This window comes from Manis pentadactyla, chromosome 4, assembly GCF_030020395.1.
Source record: "Manis pentadactyla isolate mManPen7 chromosome 4, mManPen7.hap1, whole genome shotgun sequence".
Classification (NCBI taxonomy): domain Eukaryota; kingdom Metazoa; phylum Chordata; class Mammalia; order Pholidota; family Manidae; genus Manis; species Manis pentadactyla.
The window spans coordinates 96,204,348-96,226,706 of NC_080022.1; the positions used below are offsets into that span (position 1 = coordinate 96,204,348).

The window sequence follows — 22,359 nt, forward strand, 5'->3', positions numbered from 1 at the left end:
TCATTATTCCTTCCCTTTCCTAGCAATAATAGCATGGATTGTTTTCTGCTGTGTTCTGTGAAAGCTGGAAGCAGCGAAGATGGTGTTTGAGAGGAAGAGGTGGGGGGAAAAAAGCCAGTTGTCTGTACAACCTTCTTCTATAGCTCATTGGCGCCATCTTGTGCTAAGCATCTGGATTAACAGGGAAACCAAGGTTTTAGACCACCTCACGTGGAAAGTTTTCCACCAAAGCAAGCCAAGTGGATTGAATTTATAGGGATTTTCATCATTAAAATGTAGATTTCCCCACAGACTACCCAATTACTTAGGGGCTATCCCATATCCCTTTGATCTAGCCTAAGGAAGAGATAAAAATTTATTAACTGAGATAAAAGCAATTAAAATAAAAAAAAGATGATTTAGTAAATTAATCTTGATTACCTGGAAGTGAGATTGACAATAAGAGCCTTTCTGTATGGCTTTCCTTCGCCCGAAAGCTTATATGTATATTATTACCAAAACTGGAGGTTATTCAGCAAGTTCACCCTAACTTTACATTCATTCATTTATTTGAGGAAAAAAAAAATCTGAAAAATATCATGTTGCAGTCTAAATAAATAAATGTACTCTGACATCCTTACTTACGGGAAATAACAGATTACTGATAATTTCCCTTGATTACAGTCCAACAGGTCATTTCTAAGTGCTTCTCATTTCTATATCCCATCTATGACTGCAGGAGCAAAATTAATTAACAGCCACTGTAAGGTAGACTGCGCCTGAAACACATGTCAGAAGAAGTCAAATACAGCATTTATTCAGAGAGCTGCAGTGATTAATCTAGCCAAATCTCTAATTCCTTATCAGGAGACGATTTATTCACTTTCAAACCATGAGAAATCTGATCAGAAGTGCTCCTTCTCTAAAAGGACTAAGGTTCTAACAGTGCAGCTTGAAAGGAGGGAGAAATAGCATCATCTTCTGGTAATTCTTATTTTCACTTGCTGCTTTAGCTGTTGGTGGAACACGCTAGGACACAAACTTTAATCACCCTGTATCAGAAGTTTCTGCCTCTTTCAATGGGCCAGATCCAGCTGATCTATGTTAGGGGCCAGGACACTCCATTCTCAGAAAGTGTTCCCAACCAACCCCTGTTCATTTCTACTGTGGAGGTTTGTATGAAGAAAGAACTTGTCTTCATACATTTACTAATGTTCAGATACAATGTACTTAGCCACACTGAAATGTCTTTGTTGATCCCCTTTGTGCCCCTATAACAAAAGTCAAAACAACCATGTGAATCAGAAAATTTACCCATTTTATTGATGCATTGCAATTGCTCTACATTTTACCATATTATGTAGAAAATACTGAAAATACAAGCTACTTTGTAAAACCAAAGACAAACATTGAATCCAAAGATAAACTATGTTTTACACAATGGACCCTTTCCCATAGTTAGTATTAAATTTTAAATATCTATTTCTTTTGTTAAAATGATTATTTTACATACTCCCTAAGTACATCTGCATTACAAACATAGCTCAGTAATTCTCAGAAACTGGTTCTAGAGGCTTGTTGTAAAAGGAAGCACACAAGAAAAGGGAGAAGACAAAAGAAGTTTAAATCGCACACAATAACTAGCATATCAAATACATTTAATAAAGTTGGAATTTCATTGCAATATCAAGGATTCAAAGCAGAAATACTAACATTACATATAATGTACTGCTACATGTAGTGAGATTATTTTTCAAGCTGAAGTAAAACCACACATTATATAAAGTTTAGCAACAAACAACCATGTAGACATGCTGTACCATCCATCAGTTAAAAAAAAAATCAAAACAGGAAGCAGGCTTGGGCCATTCCTATCACTGAGAGGCAATTTCACTTCCCACCCTAAAACAAACCATCCTAAACAGTGGGTTTTTGCATAATAATGCTGAATAAAACACACATCACTGTGCTTGCCCGGCTGAGGGCAGTCAAGCTTGGCCCCTCTAGTGGAGGACGATGGATGGCCAGAACTGTTTGAGATGGATTTCTTATTCCTGGGGCTGGTGGCTAGCAGAGCACTGACAGTACTGTCACCTCCTGGGAGACAGTAAGAGCTCCAGAGTGATCAAGTGTCCTGAGGAGCCCAAAGTGGCTGTACTTAACCCTTCCCCACTTTCTCTCTCACCCTGAAGGGGAGAAGCTGGAAATGCAAATTCTTAAAGGACTTAAACCCTATAACTGGTCTGAAGTCAGGCCTCTATGACCCAGGCCAGTGACTCAAATCACTCATTATATAGGGCTTTCCCCTCCCGGTCAGGGCCGGAAGAGGGATGGAATCTAAAGTCACACTGAGCACACACACATTCAGCAGACACAAGTGAATTTTTATCTTAGTAAATCGAAAATGCCAATTTGCAGACAAAGACTGAAAATCTCTAAAATTCTTAAAGCCAAACACTGCTAGTAAGATATTAAGGTAACAATACAAGCTCTTGGCATTGTCTTTTCCCTGTGAAGTTAAGACTCGTATCTTAAATTATATATTTATTGGACTGAGGGGCAGGAGTGTTTTGTATTTCTATCCCTGCATCTCATTTTACAAAAACAACAAATATTATCCCTTGTGGAGGAGATACCAGGAACAGAACTGGTTCCATTAGAAACCAGATTTGCCTTTGAGCAAGAAAATCCAAATATGCTTGGCAAAAAAGGAGACACAAAGATCACACACGCTGACCAGAAAACTGCACAACGCTAGTGACAGAAACTAATCTGCTCGGGCATCCTGACCAATAGCACTGAAGACACAACTCAGTACAATGATAAAAAAAATAGAAAACACCAACATGTTCCTGGTGGGCTGTACTGACTATCTGCCCCATCTTGGAAGCCCTTACTCCTTACAATGAAGAAACTCCGAATACCTTGACAGCTCATCGGTGTCCAATCTGGTACATAGCTTGCTGACCAGGCTCCATGAAATCTCCCATCTCCATCCTGCACCTCCTTGACACCATCTTACAAAGAACCAATCCTAGACTTATCCTTCAAATATACCATTTTCAATTCAGGTGGAACACTTCTATACCTTAGGGTTAACCTTTTTCCCCCAAATCTTTTATGGGCAGGAACATCCTCACCCCCACTACCCTCTAACTTGACCCAGATCCATGTAGGAGCTAAGAGTACACAGACAATTTCACAGTTTGAAGGGCCCCAAGAATATACAAGTTGTTAGAAAGAAACTTCAAAAGCCCAATGACTCAACAGGCTTTGGTTCCTTCCTAGTTCTTCACCGGCGAAGAAACCTTTCCATGAGTTCCCTGTCGACAGCGGCATCACAAAACTCCTCCTCATAGTATGGGGACATGGTAAGCAACACAACAGGCTCTTTGGTATAAACACATCTATTTTATATTTTTTCCCAACAAGCAAATATTTTACTAGGAATGTCAACTATTTGCAGGAAGGACTGCCACATGGGAAAAGGAAAAAAAGAAAAAACACATCATTCTAAAGGTGATTGCACATACTTACAAAAAAGAAAAAAAATGCATGCTTAATATTGGCTTGACTCCTCTCACCTGCTTCCCAAATTCTCACAGAAGCAAGTAGCAATGAACAGTGAGAGAGTCACATGGGGAAAATGCTTCTGTGAGAACTCAGTTGAGACTCAAAAATGGAAAGGGGTAGAGGTGGTGGTAAAGGAGAAAAGCTGCTTTTATTTTTCAGTGTCAGCAGGGAAACTGAGAACAATGCATTTACACGACACAGCTACTAATCCTGTTCTGATAAATCCCAGTGAACAGCTTAGGGTCCACGAGGGCTTGCTGGTCCATCCTAAGGCAAGCTCACTGTAAACTCTATTAACCACTACATTATATTATATAAGGCACTACAATAAGGGAAAGAGGAGAAAGGGAAGGAAGAGACACACACTGAACAACTCCTCACCAGACACACCTGTGCAAAACAATTCCAAGGGTCTCTCCTTGCAGGCAATGCCCCTGCTCATTCAGTACTACAGTAATATGCTCTAATATAACTGCAATTAGTTCACATACATTCCACCAAGTATCAGTTCATTTTGGTTTAAATACAATGGAGACAGCAATTCCATCTCCGGGGTAACACTGGAGGATCAGATACACACTAAATACACAATTCAAGTGTAATCACTACACACTGGATTACAAAGAACATTTTGGGTTAGCAGGAAAAATTGCTTGTTATATTTTTCTAATCAATATGTACATATTTAATTATGCAAAATATTAAAACACCACCATTACAAAACTTCTAAAATATTTTTAAATTCAGTAATAAATTTTTAAAATATTTTTTGCAATTCCTACATGCACTTATTGTATAAGTCTTAATAAGAGAGCATTCAATTTGCTGCTGGCATACAAAGGAAGCTACTTTAAAGTATAAAAGCTATACATAACGCTCTTATCTGGTCTGAGAATCTTTAGTTTTCTCCCCAAATAAACCACATCGAACAGAAGGGAGAGATGAGGCAAAGAGAGAGAAGGGTATTATGAAAATCCATACTAATCTTTAGGCAAAGCTCATCAATGCCAGTATAGCATAATACAGAGAGATTTTGCATATAATAAAACCACCACCATCATACAATAATAACCACCTTAATGGCTTTTCCAATAATAAAATTTAAGCTGAATCAGAAAGAGAAGGACTTTTTAAAGATAATTTAGAAAGAATGCACGGGGCTTCATTTAAAAAGCATACCTGGTACTTTCATGGTAGGTATGGATTCTCTCACACTAAATTACCAGCAAAATGGTGAGCTGCCTTTTTTAACACTACAATAAATACAAGAGCATCTGAGAATCCCAAAAGTAACACAGTCATGTGGAACCAGTTTTACAAAAATAACAATTACCTATTAAGTATAATGTGACATGAAACAAAACTAAAATACTATAAGTTTAAATGTACCATAAACAAAGGTAAAATTTTGAGGAGAAATGCCTGATAGTAAAATACAGACTTGTGTAAGCCGCTCTTAAAATAGGCAATTAAGTCTTGGTTTTTAAGCAAGCAAAAAGTAATTTTTCTTTTCTCACTTGTTACTAGATTTCAAGTCCTCCTATCAGCATTTTTCCTCTGACCAGCAATTAAAATAAAACAAAGTTAAATAATTTTTAAAAGCATTTATAGAAATCAAGTCAGAGAGAAAATATTTTTCAAAGGTAACTTCAGAGTGATCTCCCCTTCGTTGGTAACTGCAGATGGGCATCTGAACTCTTCCAAATACCAAAAATGCTGTCACAAAAATAAAGAGTTAAAAAATAGGGCAGACTTTGGGAGACTACAACAATGCAGTCAACGCTGACACAGGTTCCCCAGAGAAAAACCTTCTGGTTCAGTGGCCCCTGCAGAACAAGGTGTTGGCTAAGGAGTTTCAAGAGAGGGCATGGGAGGAGTTCATCATACAGCCCAGTACTAAAACTCAGGGCCTCCTCCTTCATGATCACCCACTATAAGTAGGAGTACTGGCTGATCTTGGTAGGACTCAGCGGATATCCAGTGTAAATTGCTGAGCCTCGGGAAGACCCAATGTAGGACTGGGCAGCAAACTGGTGTTGGTACTGAGCAGGGGCCACACTGGCAGAAGTAAGGAGGCTGGGCCCAACACTGACAGGGGCCTGGTGCACCAGAGTGCTAGGGTGGGTGGTATAGGCTGCAGCATGCCTTGAGGAGCCCTGCGGGGAGAAGAGATGAGCAATGGAGCTGGTGGAGCCCAATGCAGCAGCAGAAGTGGGGGCAGCATATGTATACAGGTGAGGCTGGCTTGGCAGGTGAGCAGGGGCTGGAGCGAGGTGTGGGTGCCCCGCTGAGTGTAGGGGGCTGCCATGCTGGAAGGCGTAGGAGGCCTGGGAGAGCGGAGCCACAAATGCCTGCTGCCTCCGGGAGGCAGGGTTGCTGCTTCTCTCCTGTGAGGCTGGAGCTGACGATGACTGCTGGTTCTGGAAGGAGGAAGAAGGAAGTGAGGATCTTGAGGTTAGGATCCCGAGAACCAGAGGTGCTCTGGTTCAGAGCACCAAAGGCCAAGTTGAGAACTGAGGTTCTAACTTGTGCTGCTCTGGGCTGCCATAGCACATAATCTCCCAGACTGGCAATGCTTTTAGAAGGCAGTCATCCATCCCCTGCCTCTTGGCAGAATAGATCTTAACCTGGCACAGATAGCAGCAGTTTGCTCTTAAGTAGGCAGAGGAAAGGGGGAATCAAGAGTTCATAGGGTTACCCCCTCCTGAAAGTAATAATTGTTGCCTCAACTCACCCTATTCTGGCATCAGTGAATCTGAATTTTTCCTAACCTGTCTTTATTGACATTGTTTTCTTTTGTTCTCCTCTAAGTTCTTCACATCCCTCTTGAATTGTGCATCCTAAAACACACGCACTAACTCGAATTTACATTTTGCTTGCATATGCTTTCTCTCTCACACACACACACATGCATGACAGAGTTACTTCATATTTACACTTTCTCACTACTGGTAGATACCACACAAACACTAGAATTTTAATTGAAGAAAGAGTGAACACAAACAGAACAGTGACCTTCCCCACCCCACTGGAAGATCAGATTATGGGGGAAGAGCCCCAAATCCCAGACTCAGGCAACATATAGAACCAGTTGAGGAAGGGGCCAGAAAGTTTATCACTGTCTCTTACCTGAAGTAATCAGTATGAAGCTCAGAATATTTACAATTTGAGAGATAAAGGAAAAGAATCTGGTCTCAAAGCATGCAGCAGTATAGGACCAAGCATGTACTAAAGCATCCTAAGCTCTTTCTAAATTCTGGACATCTCTTTAAAATCTTCCAGGATAGATCAGGGAGGTCTGATGGAAAGCCTGAGATATACATCTTGAACACACTTACAGAAGGAATGGAGAGACACAGCACATGCAGGTATGATGCAGGCCACAGAACACCGAACTGTTTGACACAAAGGGGCTTCATTTGGCTTTATTCAGCTGTCCAGCCAGAAGCAGGGTTCTCCAGAGAATAACAATAGGGGAGGCCCCAAACAGAAGGCAGCAGCCCCTCACACTTACCTGGCTAAGGTTGAGTGGCTGTGCTGCACTGGTCCCCCCACGTTGAGCCCGATACCCAGTGGGGGTGATACAGCATCCGGATGACGGCACACTCACTGAGGCCACTGGCTTTGTCTTACTGCTCAGGAGACCTAAAAAAGGGTCAGGCCTTAGTTAAGAGTAGACATCAGCTCAGTGTCACTGAGGGAAACCTCAGGTGGTATCACCTTAATCAGTCTACGTCTGTATGAGGTTTGCAAGAGATAAGGTTTTATGTGTATCTTATTTCTTCCATTACATTTATACCAGAAATTATCCATTCATTTTCTATCTTGCTACAAAGCTCCATAAAGTATCTTCAAAAGGTTCATGTTAAGTAAATATTATCTAATCCCCTGTAATGTGTAAGGTACTACTGTGAATGCAAACACAAGTAAGACACAAAGGCCCTACCCCCAAGGAGCCCAGAGTTTTATATAAGAAGGGATTAAACAAGTATAGAAATGACAATGTGAAGCTGAGTAAGAGACTGGTAATACATTGGGCACTTAAGGGTCAAGAGGTTTTAAGGGAAGACAAGATTTTATCTTGCTGGGAACTCACTGTCTTCTAAGAAACTGCAGGGCAGTTGAATATAATTAAGATCAATTTTCAAAATTTTGCTTCTTTCCATGGTCCACTAGGAAAATTAGAGTATTTATTCAGTGACTTGTGGAGTAACTGGACCCAGAGTATTCTTTGGACTCAACAGTGGACAGAGCTTCTAATAATGTTCAGTAGCCTGGCATCAGGAAGTTTTGTCTGGCCTACAATGGTACAGTTACCTACTTCTGAGGAGGAGAACGACACTGAAACTTAGTAAGACACCCTGAAATCACAGCCCTGTTTATATCTCTGGCAGTAACCTAATTCACAGTAAACCACTAATTAACACAAGTACGGTAGAGATAGCTATACCAACACCAAAAATTCACATCCCCCTCCCTCAGTATATAGAGTTGCCACTGGGTGACAGCTGTCTAGTCTAGGACTATACCACCTCTAGATGGGGCCATATGAATAGTTTTCACTATTCCTAGGCTACAGATATTAAGAAAGGTGTGTGCCTCCTCCAAACTGCCTTTCTCCACTTCGGACGCTGAGGATTCCGAGGCTCTGATGTTTAACTCACTGTAGGCCTATGCATAGAACACTTGCACTGGAAAGTGATGTAGGAAGTCAGCCCCTACTATGTCAAGCCAGGGAAACTGGGGACTTGTTACTGCATTTGTCATTACCCAACAACTGAACCAGGGAGCCTAAGTCCATCATCTAACAGAGCAAAAAAGATGGAGGTAATTTGGTTGATAGTAAAATCCACAAAAACATCACTGCTATGATTATGGGTGAGAAAAGATTTAAGTACATATTGTTTTCCAAAAAAAACCTTTGCAGTCATTTTTAATATTATCAGTTCTTGTCCACTTCCAGATTGTCAAATTTGAATCACCTGTGGCAAAAAAAAAAAAAAAAAAAGTGCCTGCTAATTCTCTGTCATACAACATATGTCTTGTCCATCCATCTCATTCACAGTGAGTGTATCTGGGACTACAAACTCACTTTATTATTAATCCAAGCAAAATAAACATAGGAAGATAAACTGATGGCCAAAAATAATTTCACATCACAAGGAACTCTTTTCTTAACTGAGTAATTTTTAAGAAAATCTGTGCCACTGGTCTATAGCATTGGCATAAGTAGATTATAGCAACATATTAAGGATACATACATCAAAGAAGATTTCAACTTGAACTGTGAAGATACTCACCTGAGGCCTGTGTTGCTATAGTGCAGTCCCCTAGTTGAGTTTTCAGGGGAGGCACAATGATGGTGCGGGTGCCAGTGCCGTCCCCCACCGCTCTGCCAGGCGTCTCTAGGAGGGGCCCGCTGTTGCCCCGGAGAGCACTGAGAGTATCAGCGGAATATGGGCTGCTCACGGAAGAGTCAGAGTCTGGAGAGTCATTGACAGTGACATAACTGATGACATTAGACCTTGCCTTCAAGCCAGAGCTGAGGAAAAGAAAACACATGAGAATTCAACCCCCTTTTAGCAGTGTTTCTTCCATGATCTCCGGTCTTTCCATAACGGTGACAATGACAGTAGCAGTATTAACAGCAGCACAGCAAGCTTGAGAACTGACGCATCCTCTACTTTCACACTCTACACGCACCTACTGAACCCTCACAACATTTCTGTGATGTAGCTACTATTATGCCCATTTTGCAGATGAGGAACCTGAAGCAACTTGCCTAAGGTCAATGAAGACAGGACTTAGACCAGGACAGAATGACTTCAGAGAACACACCTCTAACAACTATTCCATGTTGCCCTGCAGCCATTCCCATTCAGTTATTTCAATAATATTTTTCAAATATGACTTCATTTTCATATCACCCTGCTATAATATAAATGGTTCTTTATTATTTCTAATCAAACTTCTCACCATGTTTTTTTTAAAAAGTTCCTTCACAAACTTATCCCCACCTTACTAACTTTAGTTTTTCCTTATTTTAAACAGGCTTGGTTTCAGTCACAGCAATCTTGCTAGTTACATAATTTTGCCATGCCTCTTTTCCTCACTGGGAATTTACTTTTTCTCATCCCCATATCATTTCAATGAACACTTTTAACTACTTACCATTTGTAAATAGCCATTTTGAAGAACTTCATTCTAAATTTACCCTTCACTCTAAACTTATTCAAGTTGATTTCAACTTCATTTATATATGGTTCTGTAAAGTCTCCTAAGTTACTTTCATGTGTGAATCCCACCTCCTTTGGTAAAAGCAGGGTTAGTCCCTCTTCTATGTCTCAGCATCACCCAAAGCCCAATGAAGAATACAACAGAGAACAACCAAGGCAAATGACTATGTTCACACCAAGAAAGAGGCGTTGTACCACAGTTCTTAAACGTATCCACCCTCTCTTAGTTAACTGCGCAGTTAAGGACTTGGATTAACGTGCTGCAATAAAATGAAATAATGTGGTACTTAAATTCTTAAGCCTTCAGACCATTCAGCAAAAGGGGGTAAAGAAGGTAGTCCTACTTAAAGTTGTACCTCTTTCAAAGAAGCCTTCACAGATTAAGAAATTACATGACTTTCAAGTAATGTTGTATCTACTTGGCTTATTCCAATTAACCGTTGTTTATATGTTTCTATTAAGGTACCTGATTTTAGACTTTCTAAGGTTCCTTAAACGCAAGGGACCATGTCTGTGGTATAACGTTCATTCCAAGCCAGAGAACTTAATATACACCTTCTATATAATGTATCTGAAAGACTAACTTAGCTAATGAGCATATATAGTATTAGAGAAAACCTGACAATGTTCACTTATGGAAACGAGTGTTTGGCCTACTCATCCAAGGCCATGATTCCAAAATACCCTTTGTTAGTTGTTCCTTTCATAGCCAAAACTGGGCCACTGGCCTGAAGCCAACACTCTAAGACCAGGGTAGGAGCCGACAAGCCAGGTAGCCATTCACCTGTCTTACCTATTGGGCTTATATTTGTTGTCTTCTTCCTCATCAGTGTCACTGCGGATAGTGATGACACTCACAGGAGGGCTGGGAGTATCTGGAATGATGATTGGCTGATGCTGATCCTGGGCCGGGACTAAGGAATTATAAGATGTGGTGTGGAGGGGACTGCTCCCAACCAGAGAATAGACTTGAGAAGGCAGAACATCCAGAGAGGATCTGCAGAAAAAGGTTACAAGAAAGACTATTCAGTACTTGGCCCCAAAACTATACATCTTTACCCCAGAACTCTTTCCAACTCACTCTTTGATTCTACCTAATCATTAAGTCAATACACTGTACTACAAAAGTTCTAATAAAAAATAAGTGAACCACTCCAGCCAGAGAGTTTTCAGGGACAAGAACACCAAAATACCACATAAATTTCATTTTTGTATGCCCTTTACCCCATGGTTAAATTTCACTCTGTAAAGTGGGCAATGCTCAGATGAAAAGGTTAGCTCCTCCTCAATTTGGCAGCTACTTGCTGCTTCAGACTAAAAGAATCTAGACCACAATACTCTAAATGCCTGGCACCATGTCTCTCAAACTGGCACAGGTTTAACCTATCAGCTCTCACAGAGACTTACTTAGAAGACGCTGGAGCAGACTGCTTATTCTTCTTTGAAGGGAGGGAACTGGATTGTTGCTGTCTGACAACATGGGCAACACCAATGTTCAGGGGCTGAGCAGTGGCGAGTGTCACATGGTTAGTCAGCAAGGATGGCTGCTGCATGATAGCACTGTACTGGCTGCCGTGAGAGTGGCCACTCCTGATCAATGGAAAGAAACAGAGCAAATGCCTAAAACACTGAGAAATCAGGACCAGATAGGTACTAAGAGCACTTAATAACAACCAAATATAGCTGTGTTTTATTTGTAAAGTTGGGCACCTAAATTACAAGGCTTTAGGTTTTCACTGTATGGTTTCTAATTATGTAAGACCTTCTTTAAATCTGAATTAAACGACTCCTGTTCGTAGAATGTATTGTTTTACTGTAGTTAAAGGTTTCTTGTAACTCCATCTCCTAGGCTGATATGGGTTCTTTTCTTAAAGAATTTCAAAGATACAGCTTTCCTTTCCTTTATTTTCTTCTCAGTCTCACCCTATTGTCAAGCACTCCTACCCTAAAGGCTCTGCCCTTGCAAATCTCCCAGAAAGGATCATAGGGCACTTGCCTCCAGTCTGTGAGCTGCTGGCCACTACCCATGGCCTCTGGAATCACTGCTGTGGGCTGGACAGAGTTGTGTAGAGCTACCCCAGGCAACTGTTGCCAAGTTGAAGGCAGGAGAATTTGTTGGGTTCCTCCCGGCCAAGCCTGCTGTAAGGAAACACACACAAAAAGATCCAGACTTGACTGATTCTTGGCTTTTTCTTCTGTTTTTTTAGATGAGAGAAAAATTCGTATCTTAAAAGAAGTTGTTGTAGATTGTTAACTTGCAGAGATTAAAAAGAAAAGTCAGGGAGGCTCAAAGTTACAAGTCTTATGAATAAGGAAAGAAAACACACTTCTCTTGACCATCTCCATAACCTGACTACCAGGGTATATTAAAGAAAAGAAGATCCTTGTGGTTAAGAATTCTGGCAACACTGCAGAGGAAAGGCGTCTGAAAGTTCATAGGTAAGCTCTGGCTAAATGCTGGAGTATCATTTTTGCACAAAGATTCTAAAAACATCCCTAGAGAGTTAAGATGGTTCTCTTGAGATTAAAAATAGGAATTTGAAAATTTTGAGTGCCAATCAGATAAGACATCTGGTCAATTCAACCCATAAAACAAAGGGGAGAATTGTTCCTTTTTAAAAGGGTGGGACTTGGAAAATGGAGCTAGATGTGGATGACCAAAGGCCAAAGTCCTCTGGCAAACAAGCTAATGACAGCAAGAGAAAGCTAACTCACCATTTGTAGTCATACGATAGAACTAAAAAATAAGGCAATAAGTAAAATATTTAGGAAATAAATGTAGAAAGCACCATACTTTGTGTTTAATAGTAACCTAAAATAAACTGTTTTATGTATCATTTGCAGAAACATACTTCAACATAAAAACTAATCACAAGAAATACATCATTTCTAGTTTTTAACAAGCCATGTCACTTGTAATGGACAGCAACAAATATGTTTTCTGTACTTCCTACAGAAATTTTGGCATTTTCTTAAAAAAATGGGAACAGACTTGTAAGTTTCCTTTTTAAACTTGAATTCTACAGTACAATCACCTACAATGCTTGGGTACACACGGTTCTATTTCTTGAATTTCAAACTGCAAGGCCATCAACACACTGTTTTAAAAATATTTCTGCAAGTAACAGATCCACTTGTTTCAAATACTGGTTCCAAACAAGAAGCCTTCAAAGCAGAGAAACTGCAAACATGCCTGCTACCATAAGCAGAATTTAAAACAAAACAAAACAAAACAGAAAATAAGAAAAGTATGTTAAGTCACACCATGCGTCTTTCCATATAAGCCAACACCTGCACAAGGCAAAGCATGTAGTTTAATAGAGAGCAAGAAATATCATTCCAAACGTGAGGCAGAAATCTGGTGTTCCAAGCGACGAACTGTTTTGACAGAGAAAGAACAAAAATATGCAAAGCTTAGCAAATGGCTAGTACAAACTTAAGAGAAACAGCAAGGAGAAGTGTTAACTGACATTTCCAACTTCTAAGTTAAAACCAGTGGCTTGCATCAATCAAGTTGGAAATAGATATCTGACTCCCTTGTACTCAGGTTTTATGCTTAGGATATCATTAATCTGGAGGTGACAGAGACTTTAAACTGATAAACCAAACGAATTCCAACAACTAAAGTATATTTCTGGAAGTGTTTTCACTCATGAGTCCTTAAGAAACAACAGAAGAAATTTAAAGCCACTTTGAAAGACACAGAAGTATCAGGATTCAATAGTATCAATTAGGTTTTCAAATGCTTACCTAATTTTAATGCTGGATGGCCAGTAAACAATTCTAACTCCCCCAAATAAACCAAAACATATCCAAAAATCACTCTTAAGATTATGAATCCTGAAATACACCTCAAATTCTGTCTGTCCATTTCCTATTTCTAAGTCCCATAATCCTACACTTGCTGCTGTATTTAACAACTTTTCCGCATGATTTTTGTAACAAAAATACTGTATTTGCATAGTTTTCAGCCATATTTTCACCTTTGTATAAAGACCTATTTGTAAACTAATTAATTTCTCCATTAACCCCTAAAAATAAGTTCACCTTTAAATTTCAACCAACAAATGAGATAATGATCTGAAAAGATTCTGAAGGGAACACCTTTAAATAGAAGATATAAGCTACCACTGATCATGAGTAGCAAAAAGTTACCTTCATGTGTTCATAGAAGGAAAGTTAGTATCAACTGATAAAGCAATAAAGAACATCTTAAACATTTCTACAAGCACAAAAGTTTTAGGAGCTTAAAATAGCAAATAAAGAAGGAAGCTAACTTGCCAAGGAGTTCAAATTTTGGCCATCCGGGTACCGGTAGCAGAGCCAAGCTAAAGGCCATTTCCTTCATTCTCAAGATCAGAGGGTAAGAGCAGAAAATAGGTAACAGTGTTGAAGCTCCTCTGAGGCTACACCAAGAGCTTTTGTCACCCTAGGCTGGCAAAGAAGAATTAAGGGATCTTAATTCCTCAGAGCCACACTGAACATCAGGGTCAAACAGTGCTTCAGCAAATGTTGGGGAAGAAAACAATGAGACATTAAAGATATATAGCAAGAACACAGCCAATAGAAGGCACATGCTTCCATGCCCTCTGCAAAGACTAAGTTAAAAAAACTTGTTTTGAAAAATGAGAAAACCAGAAGGAAACAGAACAAAAACAAACAGGAAAAAATAAAAAAGAAAGAAACCAAAGAAACTCCGTTAGTAACACAATCAAGTGAGGGGAATTACCAGTACAGCGGCAGTCTGTTCAACCAGCGCCGGCCGGCCGGCTGCGCAGCTCAGAGTAAAGGGCACCGCATACTGCGGTGTGATGGTGGCTACTTGAGGGTGGAGAGTTGCTACCATTAGTGGTGTACAGCTTCCCTGAAATGTAGATTAGGCAGGTGAGTGAAACAAATATGGAGGCAGGTTATCTGGATTCAGAAGGGTTCTCATTCCCCCCAAGTTATTACCAACAATAAGCAATCATTTCATATCACCTAAAATGCGTGTACCAAATACAACTTTTCCCTTCAACTCTGGATAGCATTGGTCCAATGCCACTAAAGCAAAAAAAAAACCCACAAAAAACAAAAAATATAGGAATCCTTCTTGAGCCAGATTTAGAGGATTAGTTTTACAAAACTCAGTCAACAAAGATATGTATTAAGAATTCCTCTCTTCCTACTCACAAAATAGGGGTTTGGAATTTCAGAACTTCCTAAGTGCCATGGATGGGCCACAAATGTTTACACAAAGAATTGAAAATATGATACTTGTTGCCAATGTGAATACTTCATGGTTTTCTTGACCATCTTAGTTGCATGTTCCATGGCAGGTGTGTAAAGTTTTAAAGCTTTCTACAACCCAGTTAAACATAAGAATGAAGGCACATAATAATTGAAGAGGCATCCTGATATGATCCAGCCTCTCAACCATGATGAAATTCTCAAAGACGGAGCAAAAGGGGAACCTTTTATTTTTAGATGTAAAATGTTGATACATGTGTGCTATAGTTTTAAGAGAGCCAAGATAAAAAATTAACTTCATCACACAAAATTAAGAATAAATTTACTGAGAAGGTGATTTCTCAAAGTCTACAGATTTCTAACTGCTAGTCTAAGGAAGACAGCAGCTGAGCTGCAGTGTTAGGAATGAGTACCTTGTTCCATTATAAATGTCACATTTTAAGTCCACTGAATCATGACCAAGAAAGATCTTACAGTCAAAGCAAATACCATTTTCTAGAAAGGACAAAATATCTGATTCTCAGCAGTGCTCAGCACTACTGAGTGCCAAGTTGCTTTGGGTTTTACCTGTGTAAGAACTCCAGACTGTATCTGTAGTGGCTGAGCAGCTGGCGCCTGGGGTACAATTGGCACAGCATTATCCATCCTCACAGGGAATCCAGAATGCTTTGTTGTGGCTTGTAGTCCAGCTATAGAAAAATCACAGTAAAATGCTTTGCTAGGTCTGGGGGTACTTGGGGTTTTTGTTTTCAGCTTTCCTGTTCAAATAATCCACCACCCAGGTCTTAGCTGTAGACACTTACAGGAATTTCACAGAAGCCTAGGGAGTTAGGAGGGACCAATTGGTTTGGTTCCCTTCAGGTTAGATTAATGGGAAGATGTTCACTACAGGCAGGGCTGGTTTAAAGGATTTCTAAAATTTTTTTATCCTACAGAGCTACAAACAACACTCATCACATTCCCATTAATCATACAAGCAAAACAAAAAACAAAAAACCTTCACTAAGTTACATTGACCTTTAATCCAGTAGGGGGGGGAACTTGTTTATTTTTTAAATGTCATCTATTAAAAGCAAAGATTTTAATACAACTTTTGGCTAATTAAGAAAAAATTATGAAAAGCTCAATAATTTATCATCTGAGTTAACACTTCCAGAATACTTTAAGGGGATGTTTTACCCCACTCCCCTAAAATATAACCTAGTACATAAAGTAGTCATATATTTTATCTTTAACCAGTAAGTGAACAGAAGAAAATCATGCCTAGGATAAAGTTTTTTTTAAAGTAGATACTTTGTGGTTTACAGAAACACTTTTTTCTACTTATTTAAAAAATCTTCTCTTGTCCCTGACAGCTTTCTAATAATATTAAGGCTCTTTTGTGTCTAATGAACAGCTAGCAAAATCAGGAACTTTTTGCTGTCTTTAAAACAGTGACCATGTCTCATTTATTTTTTTTATTTATTATACTCTGGGCACAAATGCTGAATAAATGTTACCTACAAATGGAATTTCTCATTCTGGGGAAAAAAGAGGCTCAAGATAGTTCTCCCTTTGGCCAAGAGTTGAGAAGAGAGCCTTCAAAGCTTTCTTTTAAACTTACTATATCAAAACTCTCAATGTAGATAATTTAAGTTTCTATTATATTTCTAATTCACTAATGCCTACCTACAGTTTTGTTAAGTGAGGATACAACACTTTTTAATTGGAATACTCCAGTGACACTTTCTATGCTATCACTAATTTCTCTCAAATTACTATGAAGGTATCAAATGAACATAACTCCTACTGTAATACCATTATTTTCAGCAAGTCTCATTTTACTTTTCAGTAAATTTAAGTATTTTAATAGTAAGTTTTCATATAGAAAAACACACCCAGAAATGTACAGAGATTAGTAAAATCAGAATTAAAACACTTTAACAATAGATTTTTTAAAAGTGCTGCTTAAGTAAAAATAAAAGGTAAAAAAAATCAAGGTATCTAGATAAAAAAAAATTGCCAGCCATTCTTCCTAAAGCATTGCTATCTAATAAAAAAGCTAAGCAACATCAAAATTCTTGTCTATTCTGAGGACACATGGCTAACTACAAGACAATGTTATTTCAATAGCCTCTTACAAGCTGACAGGAACAGAGGCAAATTTAAGAAGAAATGTTCACTACAGAAGCTCATCTATGGGTCCCCAGGTAATGAAGTAAAAGGGGACAAAATTACAGAATAATAATTACAACTGAGTAAAACTTATATTTATTTTGGTCAACTGGAATACTATACAGAGTAGTATTTATAGCACTGACCTACAAATGTGACTCAAAGTATTAGATTGCTCTAGTAATGTAGGCTACGCCTCAGCAGTCAAACTAGTTTAAAACTAGCTTGTAAAGGGAATCAGAAGTGGAAACAAATAATTAACAAAAGGCAACACTTTTGGAGGTTCTCACTAAACCCTGGACTAAGAAGCATTAAAGTTTTGTTTCATTTTGTTTTTTTTATTGAACACAACCTTTTAAATAAAAAAACATGAAAGTATTGATAGAAGAGTAAAACTGTCTAATTGATGAGGGTTTTTTTTCCTCTAAGCATAAGCATCTTCTAGAAGAGCAGATGGTGAAAGAAAAGTAGGCAACCTGTAATAAAGGACTGCTGGGCAGAAACCAGCATATGGCTGTGGCTGGCAAATCTGTGACAGATTCTTCACAGCTATTTTTGAGTTTAAATACTGAGAGGTAGTATAGAATAGTATTTTTAAATACATAAGCTATGAAGGCCCCTGACTGGGTTCAAATTGAGGTTCTACCACTTATAAGTTATAAAGACTTTGGGCAGATGAGGGAATCATCATGATCAATTTTCTCATCTATAAACTGGGCATATGAATGGAATGACATTACCCATTTCCTAGGGTTGTCTGTGAGGATGAATTAATACATGTAAAAGTGCTTAGAACATTATCTGGCATGTAGTAACGCATATTAGCTATCATTATCCTTATCACCTTAATTTAAAAACTCCTTTTATGTAGAAGTTTTATAATTTGCTCTACATAGCTCCTAGATTGTTTAGACTTCCTAAACAGGAAAAAATTTTCCAAAGGTTATACTTAATTATACCAAAAGGGTTTATACCACTTCCCCATCTACCTCTTCAGTTTACATTTTCTTTTGTTAAAGGAACTGAAAAGTTCTTGCACCCCATCTCTTAAATAATATCTGAGAAGAAGCAGAAAACTTCAGTCCCACATCTGAAAACTGTTCCAATGAAATTCAACTGGAAAAGTTGAGGAGGAAAGAGGTAGCTAGTTTGCTAAGTTCAGTAGAAGAATCACTCAACATATAATCCAAAGTATGGAATTTAGTACTATGAAGCATATGCAGAAAATGATCTGATAGGTTAGCCTAAATTTGCATTTACAGGTTTTAGATCTGCCCCTCCGCACTCCCTGTGGTTTCTCCCTGGTTTACATTACTAGCGTCCTCCTGTTCCCCCAGTAATCTCTCAGTCTCCCCTAGCCCCTCTTTTCCTTGTGCTTGCTCTAACTCTGTCAGAAACCAAACAAACAAAAGAGCCACAGTCAAAAAGTCACTCAAGTAAAAAGATAAAAATGTTATCTGCTTCTATGTAAAGTGCTATGAGAATCCTGAATCCTGGTTTACTTCTGCAGGGTACTGACACTGACTTTCTCTTGGAAAAGTCAAGTGTGTCATCAGAAAAAATTTTTAATTTAATATTTTAAACTTTATTTAAATATCAAATAATTTAACTTAAAATAATTTAACTTTTTAAATGGATCACCAGATAAATAAATACACATTTCCTGTATTTCAAAAAAAAAAGGGAACTGGATAGACTGGATTACAGAACAAGAAAATGAGGAAGGATGGGAATGTGAAAATTACAATCTTATTGCAACACATGGGGTATAAGCCTTATTCTTCAGCTATTCTGTTCCTCTGTTGATGGGAGTTCACAAGAATATGATTCATAAACTGAAGCATATAATCTTAATGTCCTGCCCACATATGCACCTCAACTTGTAGAATTTTCAGTTCAATAATAATCTTTACTTCTGAATCTAACTAGAAGTTTCCACATTCTTAGACATGATTTTAATATTTTAGAATAAAATTACTTTTTATATGAAACACTAATTTTATTTTATAATGAAATAATAAAAGAAGTATGATTTAGTATACAGAAATTCTATTTACAACAAATTTGTTTTCAAAATGTATATGTTCTGCATATTAAGAGATACATGCTTATACAAGATATATGACATTGGTACAAAGTCACAAGAGCAGGAACTGTTAAATAAGGAAATGTTAATTGAGCTCCTGTAGTGTATTAGGTAGCAACACAATTAGATAAATAACCAAATGTAACAGAAGGGTAAATACACTGTTGATTTCAGTTACCTTCATAATGAGACAGAATTTAAACTTGTCAAAGATCAAAACTAAAGAACTAGATACTTAATAAGTATCTCCCTAAAGCAGATAGATCTATTCTAATACCATATGATACAGGAGTTTGCCCACTTACTCTGAAAAGCAGGTGGACATACAATAAATGTTTGTTGAAATGGATCCGTCTGAGTACAAATCTGGGTGGTTCCAGGCTGCAAGGAAACACCCTGCTGGGCAACTCCAGGAACTGGTGCTGCAGATGATGGGTACAAAGCTGACTGGTAGTTTAGCAGCGAAACATCTGAATTAGCCAAAGAAAGAGTAGCAGCAGCTGCAGTAGAACTGGAAGCTAGAACACTGGCCTAAAAACAAGAGTTACATAGTTGTATATGAGTACAAAGTGGGGATAACAATATTTTTATGCACACTGAATCTACCCAGAAAATCCTAAAACAAAGTTTAAAATGTAACATTAACTGTCTTTGAAATAATTCTCTAAGAAATGTTCCCAATCTTGAAATTTAAGGCATATTATAAAGTTGAATAAAAAAACAAAGAATAAAAAAAAAATGGGTCTGTTGACCCATTAACCACTTCCTCCTCTTTTTGTGCAAAAAGTTGCTGGATGTAAGATCCCACCAAATCTAATTTAAAAAGTAGACCTAGCTAAGAAATTAGGAAGCTCACATCTTCAGAAACAAACGTAAATGTAACAACTATCACTTAGTTTAGCAACCAAATGCAAAACCACTCTAAAGTTAATTCCTGGAGACACCCAACTGAACTCATAGACACAGAGTAGACGTGGTTGGTAGGGGCATGGTAGGGGTGGGGGGAAGAGAAGGGGTCAAAGAGTACCAACTTGAGGATCTAATGTACAGCATGGAGAAAAAAATTGTTGGCAACACCCTTCAATCATATAATGAGACATATAAAATCATCCTAATGGAGAAAAAGAGTCATTTGACTAAAGTCAGTACAACTAATAGTAAGTGGTACAGCACCCAGGGTGTGTTTACTGGGCTGTGCTGACTGTGAGAGCACAGGTTAGACCTTTATGTTTCATTTGTCAGCAGGTGCCTCGAAGGTATTAGCAGCCTACCCACTCCTCCATCACTTTTGCCAAGTAGAAAATTAAGAAGCAACAAGAACACCAAAGCAAAGACTGATTTCTTTACTTCACTCACTTAGGTCTGAGTTTTCAAAATTATTTACAGAATACCTGATTGTGCACTGTATTGAGCTGGTTGCTGAAGCTCATAGTTAGATTTGTGCTTGTATTTGGGGCAACGTGCGTAGTGAAGGGACTCTTGATCTGACTCACTGTATCATACATGTGAACCCTCCGTTTGCAGATCTCCATGTTCTGAAAACAAGACTTAACACTGAAAAAAGAGATTAAAGATTCACTGAAAAGATAGCACATAACTCAAAATGAACACAAAGTTTTTACCCCCTGAGTACTTTTAGATAAAATGAATCAAGAGCTTTTATAACCATAAAGAGGAAAAATAAACATCTAAATTTTAACGCCATGATTTTTCAATGTGAAAGACATGCATCAGTGAACCAAATATGCAAGTACCAAAGCTGCTGCTCACGTGATAGTTCCATTCAGCTGTAAGATGGTAACTCAACAGAGAACCACATCATAGCAAAATGCCCCAAACCATACCATACTCACTGATTGCTATGTGGAAAATCCAGAAGGTGAGTCATTGTCACAAACGGATGGTTAAGAGTTTTCAGAGGAGTAATTCTCTTATCTGCATCAATTGTTAGCATTTTTTTTAACAGATCAATGTATTCTCTTCTATCCGCCTTCTCTGCCAACATGTCTGTTCCCTCTAAGTCTGTGGACATATTCACCTACCAAGGTAAAATTTATGAATATTATACTTCTTAACTTTTAATGCTGACACTAAATATCTGCCATATATGCATACACACACACACACACACACACACACACACACACACACACACACGGCTCCAGAGGAAAACCTGAAGAAATTCTTTTTATTACAGTATAATCATTTTCACAACTGGAAGCTCTTCTTACACTAATTAAAATCTTCAGTTTGGAAGAGTTTGTTGGTAGAATAAAGCTGATAAAATTCTTTTCATTTTCAAAATCAAGTTAAGCAAAAGTGACTATTATTACTTTTCTATTGTTGAAAATATTAAAAAACATAATTAGTACAAGATATTTTAAACAGAGTTTGGAACATAACAAGCATTCAAAAAATGTTAGCTCTTATGTAAATAGTTATTCAAGTAGAAAAAATGTCTAAGAAAGAAACAATCATAAATAATATTTCAAAATACTGACATGCAACAAGACCAGTTAACAGCAAGGGAGAAATACGTAATTCTACAAGTATCCTTTGTTAGTATTCAAACATTCTTTTAATACAATGGCAGAATATTAATGTGCTTTTTCTCTAAAAAATTAAAACATGCTAGAAGATAACAGATTAAATCTATCTTTTATATAACCAATGGAAGTGTATCTCTGATTAAAGAGATACATAAATGTCTGGCTTTCAGAAACTTTCTATACTCACCTGAGCCATGTCGTCTAAGCAATTAAAAATGTACTTTCGAGCTTCTTTTGATTTAATTCCAGTCTCCAATTCATGTTCTTCAGGTGTCTGTAAAACACAGATTTATAAAAATTCCATCTGTACATTATTTTCACATTTTATTCTAAATTAAAGCCAGAACACAAAGACATAAGCACCATCACCTTACAAACCAGAGATGGCAAACATGAAAGTAATTTACAGCCAGATAATCTCCCAGTAGAAAGATGGGACCTTGATATCTGGCTGCCTTTCAACAGTGATAAACATGCAAACTATGATATAGCAGAGCTCCTGAAGAATGTTAGGTAAGAAGGGACATTATAATTTTTCTCTTAAAGCTACTTT

At 38.1% G+C, this 22,359-nt stretch overlaps 1 protein-coding gene across 3 annotated transcripts in view; it reads right to left on the minus strand.

The window, feature by feature from the left end:
* Positions 1–1,280: 1,280 nt before the first annotated feature.
* The window catches only part of HIPK1 (homeodomain interacting protein kinase 1), a 45,496-nt gene continuing 24,417 nt past the window's right edge, over positions 1,281–22,359 (minus strand). For 2 of the 3 annotated variants that reach the window (XM_036923386.2, XM_057500516.1), the window contains exons 5-16: positions 21,994–22,080; positions 21,111–21,295; positions 20,649–20,811; positions 19,563–19,788; positions 15,585–15,706; positions 14,518–14,652; positions 11,785–11,927; positions 11,196–11,378; positions 10,582–10,785; positions 8,853–9,094; positions 7,067–7,197; positions 1,281–5,972 (exon numbers count right to left, since the gene is read on the minus strand). In XM_036923386.2, the coding sequence (XP_036779281.2) occupies positions 5,484–5,972; positions 7,067–7,197; positions 8,853–9,094; positions 10,582–10,785; positions 11,196–11,378; positions 11,785–11,927; positions 14,518–14,652; positions 15,585–15,706; positions 19,563–19,788; positions 20,649–20,811; positions 21,111–21,295; positions 21,994–22,080 (2,310 nt within the window). In that variant the 3' untranslated portion in view covers positions 1,281–5,483. The remainder of the gene's footprint in view (positions 5,973–7,066; positions 7,198–8,852; positions 9,095–10,581; positions 10,786–11,195; positions 11,379–11,784; positions 11,928–14,517; positions 14,653–15,584; positions 15,707–19,562; positions 19,789–20,648; positions 20,812–21,110; positions 21,296–21,993; positions 22,081–22,359) is intronic. The other variant, XM_036923387.2, reaches the window with a different exon arrangement.